The sequence below is a fragment of the Mytilus edulis genome, chromosome 7 (genome assembly GCF_963676685.1).
Source record: "Mytilus edulis chromosome 7, xbMytEdul2.2, whole genome shotgun sequence".
In the NCBI taxonomy this organism is placed as follows: domain Eukaryota; kingdom Metazoa; phylum Mollusca; class Bivalvia; order Mytilida; family Mytilidae; genus Mytilus; species Mytilus edulis.
The window spans coordinates 86,439,861-86,454,209 of record NC_092350.1 but is presented as its reverse complement, the minus strand read 5'-3'; the positions used below and the strand labels follow the sequence as shown (position 1 = coordinate 86,454,209).

The following is a 14,349-nucleotide window of genomic DNA, read 5'->3' as shown; positions in this document are numbered from 1 at the left end:
ATATTAAGTGTCTACTTCACAAATAATAATGGATGGTCTCAAAAGAGGGACGAAAGATACCAGAGTGACGATCAATCTCATAAATCAAAAATAAACTGACAATGCCATGGCTAAAAATGAAAAAAAAGACAAACGGACAAACAATAGTACACATGACACAAAATATAAAACGATAGAATAAGCAACACGAACACCACCAAAAACTGGGGGTAATCTCGTTGGCTCCATAATGGTAAGCTGATCCTGCTCCACATGTGGCAACCGCCAGGTTGCTTATGCTTTAACAAATCCAGTAAATAGTCATATTCATGAAAGGGAAGGGGATTGTAGTTATGACATAAGGAACATATCTGATATCATTTTTGAAACGGTTATTCCATAACGGTCAACCAACTCGTGATGGCGTCCGTAAAATTTACGAAGGGATGACTGTATCAATAAATTCTGCCATCAGTTTTTTATGCTGCCTCTACGCCCCCGCCGTAGCGGAGGTTGCATGAAGTTTTACTCCCGTTCGTTTGTCCGTACGTCCCAAAATTGATTTCCAGATTCTAAATTTAGTTTTCCTCAACCATTTAATTTTTAGCTCACCTGGCCCACAGGGCCAAGTGAGCTTTCCCATCACTTTGCTTCCGTCGTCCGTCGGCGTCCGTCGGCGTCCGTCGTCGTCCTCCGTCGTCTGTCGTCGTTAACTTGTACAAAAATCTTCTCCTCTGAAACTACTGGGCCAAATTAATCCAAACTCGGCCACAATCATCATTGGGGTATCTAGTTTACAAAATGTTTCCGGTGACCAACCAAGATGGCCGCCATGGCTAAAAATAGAACATAGGGGTAAAATGCAGTTTTTGGCTTATAAATCAATAACCAAAGCATTTAGAGCAAATCTGACATGGGGGTAAAAATGTTTATCAGGTCAAGATATATCTGCCCTGAAATATTCAGATGAATCGGACAACACGTTGTTGGGTTGCTGCCCCTAAATTGGTAATTTTAATGAAATTTTACTGTTTTTGGTTATTATCTTGAATATTTTATAGATAGAGATAAAGTGTTAACAGCAATAATGTTCAGCAAAGTAAGATTTACAAATAAGTCAACTTGACCGAAATGGTCAGTTGACCCCTTTAGGAGTTATTGCCCTTTATAGTCAATTTTTAACCATTTTTCGTAAATCTTAGTAATCTTTTACACAAATCTTCTCCTCTGAAACTACTGGGCCAAAATAATCCAAACTTGGCCACAATCATCTTTGGGGTATCTAGTTTAAAAAATGTGTCCGGTGACCCGGCCATCGAACCAAGATGGCCGCCACAGCTAAAAATAGAACATAGGGGTAAAATGCAGTTTTTGACTTATAACTCAAAAATCAAAGCATTTAGAGCAAATCTGACATGGGGTAAAAATGTTTATCAGGTCAAGATATATCTGCCCTGAAATTTTCAGATGAATCGGACAACCCGTTGTTGGGTTGCTGCCCCTAAATTGGTAATTTTAAGGAAATTTTACTGTTTTTGGTTATTATCTTGAATATTATTATAGATAGAGATAAAGTATTAACAGCAATAATGTTCAGCAAAGTAAGATTTACAAATAAGTCAACATGACCGAAATGGTCAGTTGACCCCTTTAGGAGTTATTACCCTTTATAGTCAATTTTTAACCATTTTTCGTAAATCTTAGTTATCTTTTACAAAAATCTTCTCCTCTGAAACTACTGGGCCAAATTATTCCAAACTTGGCCACAATCATCATTGGGGTATTTAGTTTAAAAAATGTTTCCGGTGACCCGGCCAACCAACCAAGATGGCCGCCATGGCAAAAAAATAGAACATAGGGGTAAAATGCAGTTTTTGGCTTATAAATCAATAACCAAGCATTTAGAGCAAATCTGACATAGGGGGTAAAACTGTTTATCAGGTCAAGATATATCTGCCCTGAAATTTTCAGACGAATCGAACAACCCCTTGTTGGGTTGCTGCCCCTAAATTGGTAATTTTAAGGAAATTTTACTGTTTTGGGTTATTATCTTGAATATTATTATAGATAGAGATAAACTTTAAACAGCAATAATGTACAGCAAAGTAAGATTTACAAATAAGTCAACTTGACTGAAATGGTCAATTGACCCCCTAAGGAGTTATTGTCCTTTATAGTCAATTTTTAACAATTTTTATAAAAATTTGTAAATTTTTACTAACATTTTCCACTGAAACTACTGGGCCAAGTTCATTATAGATAGAGATAACTGTAAGCAGCAAGAATGTTCGGTAAAGTAAGACGTACAAACACATCACCATCACTAAAACACAATTTTGTCATGAATTCATCTGCTTCCTTTGTTTAATATTCACATAGACCAAGGTGAGCGACACAAGCGTTTTAGAGCCTCTAGCTAGTTCTGTTTGAAGTTATGCTCATTTACAAATGGAAAATTACAGAATTTGTGATTTCCATTCCCTTATTTAAGTTAGCTTCAACCAATTGTTATGAAACTTATACACAATTCTAAATACTTTAAAACACAGATCAACTTATAATTTTTGGAGTGTCACTTTAACTGATCATGTAGAGTAATACTCCTTTACAAATTGAAATTGCTGATTTTGTTTGTTTTAGTCCTCTTACTTAAATTTGCCCCAACCAATTTTTATGAAACTTACAACAATACTTATTACCACAAAACTCATATTATTCATCATTGTCAGACAACTTTTTATAGGAGTAATTGCCCTTACATGACAAATTTTATCTTCTTTTCCATGTTTGCCTTTTATTTTAAGACTAAGATATATAGAGAACATCTTTGATTTGCCGAAATGATCAGCAAGACAATTAAGCTATACAGATAAGTTCAACGGTCGAAATCGTCAGTTAATTCCTTATAGGGTGATTGTCCTTTGATGAAAATGTTTACCAGTTATGCGTTTTTGCTTGATATCTAAACACTAAAATAAGTAGATAGAAAAGAAAGGAAAATTATATATAGCCAAGATCTGCAATGAAGAAAATTTGGATGATATTGCCTGATGACTACTTAGATTAAGCTATTGTCCTTAATAATTTATAGCTTTTTTTTGTCATAATAGAAAATATTATGATTTAGTACATGTAGTACTTAATATGTTTCAACAACTTCTTGAGTTTTAGGTTTAGCCAATCTATTAAGGAAGGTGTGATTTCAATACGACAAGTCTATAGAACGGATGTTGAATAGAGAAGCAAAATATTTGACGTACATTTTATAACAAAACAATCATGCAAATAGAGGGTTGTAATATTGACCATAAATTTAGAATGTTATTCTTTTGAAACGTCCATTTTAAAAAGGGACGTCGATTAGAGACCGGACGTTGATATGAGTCTTACACTGAAAATAGACTACCAACCTTAGCAAGAACATTTGCCTTTAAATTAGGATTTTGTTGATCTTGTTTTGAGTTTGAGCAAAAACTAAAAAATATAGAGAAACTTAACAGACTAAATGATCAGCAATATAAGATCAACAAAACAGCTTTTTGTAATGAATTTTATTCTCGTCTACAATGTTGGAAAGTTGTCAAATCATTTCTGCGTGTTGTATTATGCTTGGGAAGATGTAGTTATTCTCAAGAGGACATTATCTGTCAAATTTTTGTTCACTGACTTGACCCAAGCTGTGCATTTGATTTACATCGTACTACATTGTAAAATGTATATAGAAATTACAAACAGTTTTGTAAAAAGAATTAACAATGCAGACTTGACACTACATGTACAAACTAGTGAAAGTTTAAAATGGCGTATATCAACTCAACTGTACTGATTTTTATTGACCAGTCCGAATTGGTCTGATATTTACTGAATAATATTCGACTGTAGCCTGCATAATATTTAACAGGCAGAACTTGTACTCAACCTTTACCCGACCAGAAATCAACATTTTGTATGCGTCTGAGCGCTCGACCTAGTCGGAACCATACTCGTACTAGTCTGAACCGTATTCGACCTTGTTTGAACATACTTGACGACGTGTTAACCTACCTAGACATATATTTCGCTCACTTGGTCCACAGAGCCAAGTCTGTGAGTTAAGTGAGCTTTTCTCAATACTTGGCGTCCGTCGCCGTCCGTCGTTATCTTTTACCTAAATTTTCTTCTCTGATACACATGGAATAAATATAAGAAAAACTTGGCCACAGTCATAATTGTAGTATTTAAAAGAAAGAAAAATGCATATGTTTGATGTCCCTGCCTGCCAACCAACATAGCCGACATAGGTAAACATAGAACATAGGGCGGATTGCAGTTTTTGGATTATGTCTATGAAACAAAAGCATTTAGAACACATCTTTCAGAGGGCTAACATGTTCATTAGGTTTAGAGTTATCTGTTCTAAAATTTCAGACAGCCTGTTGATTGGTTGTTGTCCCAGAATATTATTAAATATATTATCAAAGCTGTAAATAGCAATAATGTTTACCAAAATATCATTCTAAAATAAGTCAATATGACTAAATTTGTCAAAAAAAACCTGGAGAGGTTATAGTAGATTTTTATACGACCGCAAAAATTGAAATTTTTTGGTTGTATATTGGTATGACGTTGGCGTCGTCGTCGTCGTCCGAAGACATTTGGTTTTCGCACTTTAACTTTAGTAAAGAAAATAGAAATCTATGAAATCTAAACAGAAGGTTTATGACAATAAAAGGAAGTTTGGGATTGATTTTGGGAGTTTTGGTCTCAACAGTTTAGGAATTAGGGCCAAAAAGGGCACGAATAAGCATTTTTCTTGATTTTTGCACAATAACTTTAGTATAAGTAAACAGAAATCTATGAAATTTAAAAATAAGGTTTATGACCACAAAAGGAAAGTTTGGATTGATTTTGGGAGTTTAAGTCCAAACAGTTTAGGAATTAGGGGCCAAAAGGGTCCAAAATTAAACGTTGTTTGATTTCATCAAAAAATGAACTATTGGGGTTCTTTGATATGCCAAATCTAACCGTGTATTTAGATTTGCAGTACATCTAACATCAGGTGGACATGTTCATCAGGATTAGATTTATCTACCCTGAAATGTTCAGACAATCCATTGTTGATTTGCTGTCCGTCGATTAGTAATTTTAAGGAAATTTTACGTTTTATTGTTATTATTTTAACCATTTTAATAGGTTCTAATAATATATAACATCTAATAATCTATAATATGTAATACTATAAATTATAACCTTATTTTACTTGATTTCTTAAAACTACAGTAGATACAGGTTGGCAACACAAACTCTTGAGAACCTCTACTTTGATATTATTATATTTGCAGGTAAGGCGGATAAAACAAGTTAAATCTAGTAAGTACTGTAATATATTAAGGTCTGTATATGATATTATAATAAAGACTTTCTGTTTCGTCTACCTTTATGTTGCCTTCGACTGCATTTCATGGATCAGTGATTAAGGTTAACACGATAAGGTCCGTTTCTCAAATACTTTAAGCAGTTGTGTATGGAATATATGTAATAAATTGATGCCAGTCTGGTTGGTTTGAGTTGACCTTGACCTCATTTTAGTGGTTCATTGGTCAACTGTTTCGTTATTGTGTTTTAGTCATATCAGAGAGGTAATAAGTGCAATAATTGAATGCTCATGTTTTGTAGTCCTCCTCTCATATTCTTATACATTCCTATAACCGATGAGAGCAATTGTTACCAGTTTGTGTCATTTTCACGTCTGTCATCTAAAATCAGCAATATATATTTTCTTCTTCTTTTCAAACATCAGCTGCATCTAGTCGACACCAAACAATGGGAACACAGACATTTTTGTTTTTAAAATGTTAAGGTTCAGATGTATCAGACATGTGGAAGTTCCCTAAGTTGATCTGAAATGACTTCCATATCTAGTCTATAATATAAGGGTCAAAAGTATGTTCAATCTGACAAATCATCTAAGATATGAGACTAGGGTGTGCAGTTCATGGATTCGTGTTTAAAAATGGTTGAATTCTCTTAATCAAAAACCGGTTGACATTGAGAAACAATGTATTTTTCGCATTTTTTTGTAATTTGATAGTTCAGTGCAAATGTTCATAATTGCAATATTAAACGACGTAAACTATGCGAAAGATTATCTCTGTCAACAGTTTATTGATACGCTATCCTGTTTCGTCTACTTTTAAAACAAACTTCTACAAGACAGAAACTATTGACCCAATTTCAACAAAACTTCTAGTGAGTATTCCTTGATGTTTTCAGCATACTTGCTCCACCATCAAACATGACTGCAAGGCCAAAACACTATACCAAGTTCTCACAACATAACACACATTTAACTTTAATATTGATATCGCATTGCTGTACAAAAAACAATCAGGGTAGCACTAACTATCAAGTCTTTGATTTAGTTTTGGAAAATTCACTGTAGATTATCTTAATTTTTATTTTATATAGGTATTCCTGACGATATTTTAGATTGTATTCCATCAGATGAGATTTTAGATAGATTAACACCACTGATTGGCAAGATAGTATTTCAACTAGGAATAGAACTTGGACTGTCTGTAGAAGATTTAGAAAGTATCAAAGAGAAATATGATCGTGATTTGACAGCACAGAATAAGGAAGTGTTGTTTACATGGAGGAAAGACAGAACAGTGAAACCTACAATACGGGTACTTGAGCAAGCTTTTGTAAATATTGGTAAAGGAGCAAGGTGTTTAAAAGAGGTTGTAAAGGATGTTGATCCCAATACACTTAAAGCAGTAGAAATTGTTAGAGGTAATACTATATGAACGGTTTGAGTAAATAAAAAACAAAGAACTATAAGGTATTATGTATATCAGTTATTCAGTGCAGGAAATATGTATATCATAGATTTATAACAGAAATATATAAAACATTTGCTGAAATAGTTTTATTATACAATGCCCCTGACGTTATGTTTGTTGAAAGAAATTCCATACAATCAGGGAAATATATAAAACAAAGTTTTTCTATTGTATTTCACCATATAGTTCAGCAAAAATCTCTCCTCTACCACCCTGTTCTGACGTATTTAGTCATTGCATTAGCGGACCTTGGTCACTATTTTCCTAAAACATGCTAAATAAGGCCGAGTGATGGCAGCTCCGCAAACATATTATGCAAAAAAAAGTAGAAAAAAACCCACAAAAATCAGAAAGAAACATCAACTAGAAGGGGTGTATTTTGTCATCTGTCCAATTCATACTGATAATTTTACATGATCATTCTTTCTGAACTTATTTACATCAATATAATATACTGACATGTTTTCTATTTCCTCTCGTGCAATAAAATTGAGAATGGTTATAGGGAATGTGTCAAAGAGATAACAATCCGACCAAAGAGCAGACACCTTACTTTTAATTTCGAATGACACTCAAATTTATTTAATATGTGTATACATTTCATGGCAATTTTCTTATAAATAATCATGTTTTTAGGGCAACGAAATGTGATGCACAAAAACAATGTAGAATAATTGTAAGCATTGTTTTACTCAATGATCCACAAAACTTCTATTTTTTTATAAAATGATATTTTCATTAACAGATAGAATCAGAGAAAACGAAAACAGAATCATACAGGACATACAAACAAGCCAGATTTTAGACCATATGATGACTAATTTGGTGATATCAGTTGATGACAGACGCCGTATTGAACAACATGCTGGACAAGATGATCAGAACAAAGCATTGCTGGATATTGTGACTAAAAGGAGAGAACCTACGTATGGTGTATTTGTTGACGGATTAGATGCCTATGGATATAATGACCTTGCAAATGATTTGAAATTTGATTCTCAAGAAATGAGCCAAAGTGCAGCATTAGTACCTGCAGAGAATGAAGGTATAATATTGATAATTTCTGCATACATAAGCCAGGTAGGGTTACTGCATTGGCGAGAAATAAATGTTCGTAATTAAGAACTTACATTGAGGTATATTATACAAATATGGCGTTTGTATGAAGTTGATACAAGGATATATTGACCTGAAAGAAGTATATTGACTGAGGACGAAGTCCAAGGTCGATATACTTCTTTGGGTCGATATATCCTGTATTGACCTCATTACAAAGGCTATATTTGTTATATTATTAATTTCCGAACATATTTGTCACGTATCAAAATCGTCATTTGATTTTGTTGGCATTTTATGTATATCATATTGTCTCCTTGACAATAACGCTGAATTTAAGCTGTTATTTCAATTGCCTTTTTTTCTCAACACTTAGCGTCCGTCGTCGTCGTTAACTTTTTACATTTTGAACTTCTTCTAGAGAACCACTGAATGGAATAAAACCAAACATGGCATGAATGTTCCTTATAAGGTGCTGACCAAGTGTTGCTACTTTGTAGCCGATCCATCATCCAAGTTGGCTGCCAGCAGGGGACTTAGTTTAACATATATAGGACCCTATGGGAAATGCATACAAATGACTTCTTTTACAGAACTACTGAATGGAATTAAACCAAACATGGCATGAATGTTCCCTATGAGGTGCTGACCAAGTGTTGTTACTTTGGCCCAAGACCACAATTAATGACCCCGCTTTTCGTTGTCCACGAATATAGTTCCTTTTAATTAGAGTGTATTTTTCCTTAATTTTTTTTCTTTCCTTTCCTCACTCATTCCTTAAATCTTTTTGGGTGGAAATGAAAGAAGAGAGGTCAAATAAATTTTTGGAGGTTGTATTTTAACTGATTTTGATATGGAATGAGTGATTAGGTCAAGTGCAAAAAGGTGATATTTACAGTTTTCGGAACATCTCTTGACTTGTCAATAGGGGTATGGATGTGTATTGGCTAAATTTGTAAAAGTGATTGCTTCAATCTTTCTGAATTTTGGATATATATTTGGACTAGGACAATACATTACACACACAAAAAATTGGACAAAAGTGCATGGTGCAATTTTTTTAATGATGCAAAAGGTTATAAAGAACTGATAGAGGAATTAATTGTGGTCTGTGGCCTAAGAGGTGCATTTCAGCAAATTTAGAATTTTTACTTTGGCATCTTTTCTGAATGATCTATTGGTATTGATTTGTCAAACTATATGAGAAGAAATGATTTTCACTTTCATTTGATAGAAATTTTGTGAAAAAGTCACTTTTCAGGTTAAATGCCTAAAATGTAGTTTTTTCACTTTTTTCACTATTTTTGCAAAAACAGCATGCTTAATTTCTCTCTGACAGTTTTTTTCTGATATCTATTTGTGTTTGTGGTATTTATTTCAGTTGTTTAACTTATTTGTGAACTCTGAACACAAAAAAAAGTAGATAAAAACATAAAAAGAGTGCAAAATGTGCTGTTTTAATAGTCTAAGTCTAACGGTCAGTATACGTAGCAGGTGAAATGTGAAGTTCTATGCACTTAAAAGTTGTATTCCAAAACAGATTGCACTGAACCTACATCAAAAACACTTATTACTGGTTGCTTAACCATTTCTGTTTCACAGACTACCTTTACTTTCTTCTGTTGGATAGCTAGTGGTTTAAATATTGGCCTTTTGAGGCTGACATTTCATTCAGTTTTTAAACAGTAAAGTAAATAAACTTTGCATCAGACCATACTGTCTGTATATATAGTTGAAAGTGACAGTCTTGTTACATCCAGGCTCCATGTTTTATCATATCTGAGCACAGATTTTAGCAAAAAGAAGTATATCTCCATCTCCCATATCATTTATATGCTTTTAAATATGCAAATGTGGGGAACGGCCTAAACTGGCAATCTGTTTTTTTAAGCATAACATTGCTAAAGACCATTTTATCCACATGCGTTATGCTATTTGAAACTTATATTTCCATCAAAAGTACATTTATAACCTGTTAACGTTTGTTTGATAACTTAACAACTTCAGAAAATTGTGGTAAGTGAAAAATATTACATTTGATATAAGGCCTCACCCTAATTGAAAACCTCTATTTTTTGGCACAGGCTCATATAAAATTAACTTCTGGCCATTTTGCATAAGTCTGATACATGAAATATGCTTTCTGTTGCTTTAAATAGATGTTAACTTATACATAGAGACATTAAAAAGTGTTAGTTTTGGTATCTTTTGGTTTTTAGAAGCTCAAATTTGATAGTTTTAATTGTTCTAATTCAACGCCACAATTCAGCACCCAAAATTCAGATATAAAAAATGCCACATTTTTTTTATTTGGTATCATATGGCTTTGAAACTTTGTAAGCTGTTTTATAATATACTAAGCTTGAATCATGCCAAGTTTTATTAGAATTGGTCAAGTTTTAAGCCCCTAATAGGCCCAAGACCACAATTAATGACCCCGCTTTTCGTTGTCCACGAATATAGTTCCTTTTAATTAGAGTGTATTTTTCCTTAATTTTTTTTCTTTCCTTTCCTCACTCATTCCTTAAATCTTTTTGGGTGGAAATGAAAGAAGAGAGGTCAAATAAATTTTTGGAGGTTGTATTTTAACTGATTTTGATATGGAATGAGTGATTAGGTCAAGTGCAAAAAGGTGATATTTACAGTTTTCGGAACATCTCTTGACTTGTCAATAGGGGTATGGATGTGTATTGGCTAAATTTGTAAAAGTGATTGCTTCAATCTTTCTGAATTTTGGATATATATTTGGACTAGGACAATACATTACACACACAAAAAATTGGACAAAAGTGCATGGTGCAATTTTTTTAATGATGCAAAAGGTTATAAAGAACTGATAGAGGAATTAATTGTGGTCTGTGGCCCTTTGTAGCAGATCCATCATCCAAGATGGCCGCCAGTGGGGAACTTAGTTTAACATAGGACCCTATGGGAAATGCATACAAATGACTTCTTCTAGAGAACCACTGAATGGAATAAAACCAAACATTGCATGAATGTTCCTTATAAAGTGCTGACCATGTGTTGTTACTTTGTAGCCAATCCATCATCCAAGATGGCCGCCAGCCGGGGACTTGGTTTAACATAGGACCCTATGGGAAATGCATGCAAATGACTTCTTTCAGAGATCCGAACCACTGAATCGAATGAAACCAAACTTGACATGAATGTTCCTTATAAGGTGCTGACCAAGTGTTGTTACTTTGTAGCCGATCCATCATTCAAGATGGCCGCCAGCGGGGGACTTAGTTTAACATAGGACCCTATGGGAAATGCATACAAATGACTTCTTTAAGAGATTCGAACCACTGAATGGAATGAAACCAAACTTGGCATGAATGTTCCCTATGAGGTGCTGACCAAGTGTTGTTACTTTGTAGCAGATCCATCATCCAAGTTGACCCCCAGCGGGGGGCTTAGTTTAACATAGGACCCAATAGGAAATACATACAAATGTCTTCTTTTAGAGAACCACTGAATGGAATGAAGTCAAACATAGCATGAATGTTCCTTATGACATGCTGACCAAGTGTTGTTACTTTGTAGCCAATCCATCAACCAATGTGGCTTCCAGCAGGGGACTTTGTTTAGCATAGGACCCTATGGGAAATACATACACATGTCTTCTTTTAGAAAACCTCTGAATTGAATGAAAGCAAACATAGCATATTTTTTCTTTTCTTAATGAGGTGCTGGCCAAGTGTTGTTACTTTGTAGCCAAATTTTTTCTTTTTATATGATTTCAAAAACCCAAGTAGAATCAGGTGAGAGATACGGGCTCTTGAGAGCCTCTAGTTTTGTTTGTTTGTCATCTTCTGTATTTGACGATTTTTTTTCGTCAAATAATCGATCACTGGTATAATTTGATTCAAAACGTTTAAGATCGTTTAACAATATCCTGTAATTCATTACATGACGTCACAAAGTATATCGGTTTTTAGATATTCTAAATATAACCGTGCAATATGCTTTTGCTATCCGCTGTTTTCTCTCTACCTTCGAAAATATGGTTTAATATGTGACTATCCGTAAACGAATCAAATTTGTCAAAATTTAGAATTAATAATATTAAGTCATAACACTTGAGAACTAACGGCACTGAACACCATTTTAGCCATCTTTGAGTGTGTTGATTCCACATGGTCGTCAGAACAATTGCCAGCATCAACATCAGTGTAATCCCAATCCCAATATTAAAAGTCTGTTTTACTACACCTTTTGAAATTAAACAGAAGAGACACATCAACATCTTTTAAACTATGCCTGTACCAAGTCAGGAATATGACAGTTGTTATCCATTCGTTTGACGTGTTTGAACTTTTGATTTTGCCATTTGATTAGGGACTTTCCTTTTTGAATTTTCCTTGGAGTTCAGTATTTTTGTGATTTTACTTTTTTCTGACTAAAGAGAAACCAAGCTAATTTCATTTTTGAGAAATTTTTCGTGTAAAGACGAAATTTTGAAAACAATGAAGCTATGAAAATATTTTATGAGACCCAGGTAACTGTTGTTATAGGGTAAAATTTTGAACTGAAGTTTTCGACATTGATTTCAATTGCACACTTATTATTTTTATTAAGATTAATTAAGATCTATCAACCTTCCACACATTGTTTTCTTAGCGATCAAGTAAAGTGTCGCCATTTCAACCATATTTGTTTTCAACAGCACTAATTTAGTTTATTCCCATATAAAACATGTCTTGCTTGTAATTATATTCAATTTGTTATAATAATTAAATATTGATATTATTTTTAATTTATTTGTTCATTTCATTTTTAAAATTTTAAAACCACTTATTTAAATAGTATACACATACTGACATGTTCATCGAAATAAATTGTTTACATATATCGAGGGCTAATTAACCATATGACACAATAAGCTGTCAATCAAAAAATAAATAATCCGCTATCGGGACAATAAAATCTCAAAAGACCGATCAGTTTCCAGTCCCGATAGTATAATAGTCCAACTATTCACCAAGACTGATTTTTTTTTTATTTTAGTCACTTTTGAGAAACTTTTTATATTTTGTAGGCTTATCTGACTGGAATATTCCGTTGTATAAAGTTCGACTACAGAAGAATTACCTCAAGGTTATCACTGGTATTCAGCATGGGAGCATAGTAGATCATCTAATATCAAGAGAGGTATTGTCAGTTGATGATGGAGAAAAGATAGAATCTGGTAAAACCACACAGGAAAAGAACAGGACGTTAATAACATTACTGTTACGTATAAATGAACAGGGATATATCGAGTTTCTCACAGCTCTACGAAAAGACTCCGCGTATGCTGATCTTGCAGATGAAATAGAATACACAGCAGTTACAACTAGAGATATGTCAACTCTTCATACATGCTATAAATAGAATAATTCAAGACAAAAATATTGTAAACAACAAGTTAAAGACAGCTGTAAACAATCAATGAGTTGATCACTTAAATGATTAACGTGAATGAATTACAATATACTAGTGATAACAATCTGTTATATTAAACACATGTTATATGTTAACGTAATGGGAGGAAAAAGCTAACATATGTAGGAAGCCCCTTTACAAGTTTTCAATCCTAAATAGATGTGATCATTTTGAAAGAGTCATGCCATATAATGTCAGTGTATTTAGATAGAACTATTGGAAATAAAGTTAATTGTCACAGTTATTTTTAAGGTCACCTTCAACTAGGGGTACAAATCTTTGGATAATTCAGACTTTTGTTAAAACGCAATTAGAAGAAATAATACCTCATGACAACAGAGAATTGTTGACTATCGAGCTGGATGTTAGCTCGTAAACGAAACATACACCATCAGTGGCATCAACATGGTGATTGTATAAACTCCTTAAATATACGAAGTTTATTATTTGTTATGCATAAGCCCACAAATGAGTAAATTCGCTGCTTTCCGTAATCAATTAACTTTGAAATTATCTGTTTTCGTTTTATTAAATAGAACATTTTACTAAATGACAGGATGAGATCAACCTGTGTTTTAGAAATTATTCATTTAAAGTGTATTTTTATATTTAAAGGCACACGGCTATATTGAAAGTGTTTGCAAACAGATTGTTAGTATTATTATTTTTCCTGTGTATATAAATATTATAGGATTAAACACATTTTTTCTAGAGGTTATTGATGTGTAAACCGGGGCGGTTAACTCACAAACTGAATAAAAGTCCGAAGGACTTTTATGTCAAGTTTGTGAGTTAGAGACCCGGTTTACACATCAATAACCTCTAGAAAAAATGTGTTTAATCCTTATAATTCTTCATCCAAACATACGCGATTATTAATTTACATTATTACTTTGATGGCTACTATATGTACCATCAAAAGCACAACGGCATGTTGTAACTAAGGAGTACGCCGCCATCTTGACTTTCTAAAATAAACTCAAATGTTCGATAAATGCAACAGAATCTAAAATGAACTAGCACCTACCTCAAAAAAATCATTTTAATTAGATACTATGCGAAT

At 33.4% G+C, this 14,349-nt stretch overlaps 1 protein-coding gene across 1 annotated transcript in view; it reads left to right on the top strand.

The window, feature by feature from the left end:
- Nucleotides 1–13,966, top strand: part of LOC139482708 (uncharacterized) — an 83,993-nt gene extending 70,027 nt beyond the window's left edge. Inside the window, exons 17-20 of the mRNA XM_071266773.1 lie at nucleotides 5,301–5,328; nucleotides 6,427–6,753; nucleotides 7,549–7,848; nucleotides 12,901–13,966. Of these exons, the coding sequence (XP_071122874.1) occupies nucleotides 5,301–5,328; nucleotides 6,427–6,753; nucleotides 7,549–7,848; nucleotides 12,901–13,235 (990 nt within the window). The 3' untranslated portion in view covers nucleotides 13,236–13,966. The remainder of the gene's footprint in view (nucleotides 1–5,300; nucleotides 5,329–6,426; nucleotides 6,754–7,548; nucleotides 7,849–12,900) is intronic.
- The last annotated feature ends 383 nt before the right edge of the window (nucleotides 13,967–14,349 follow it).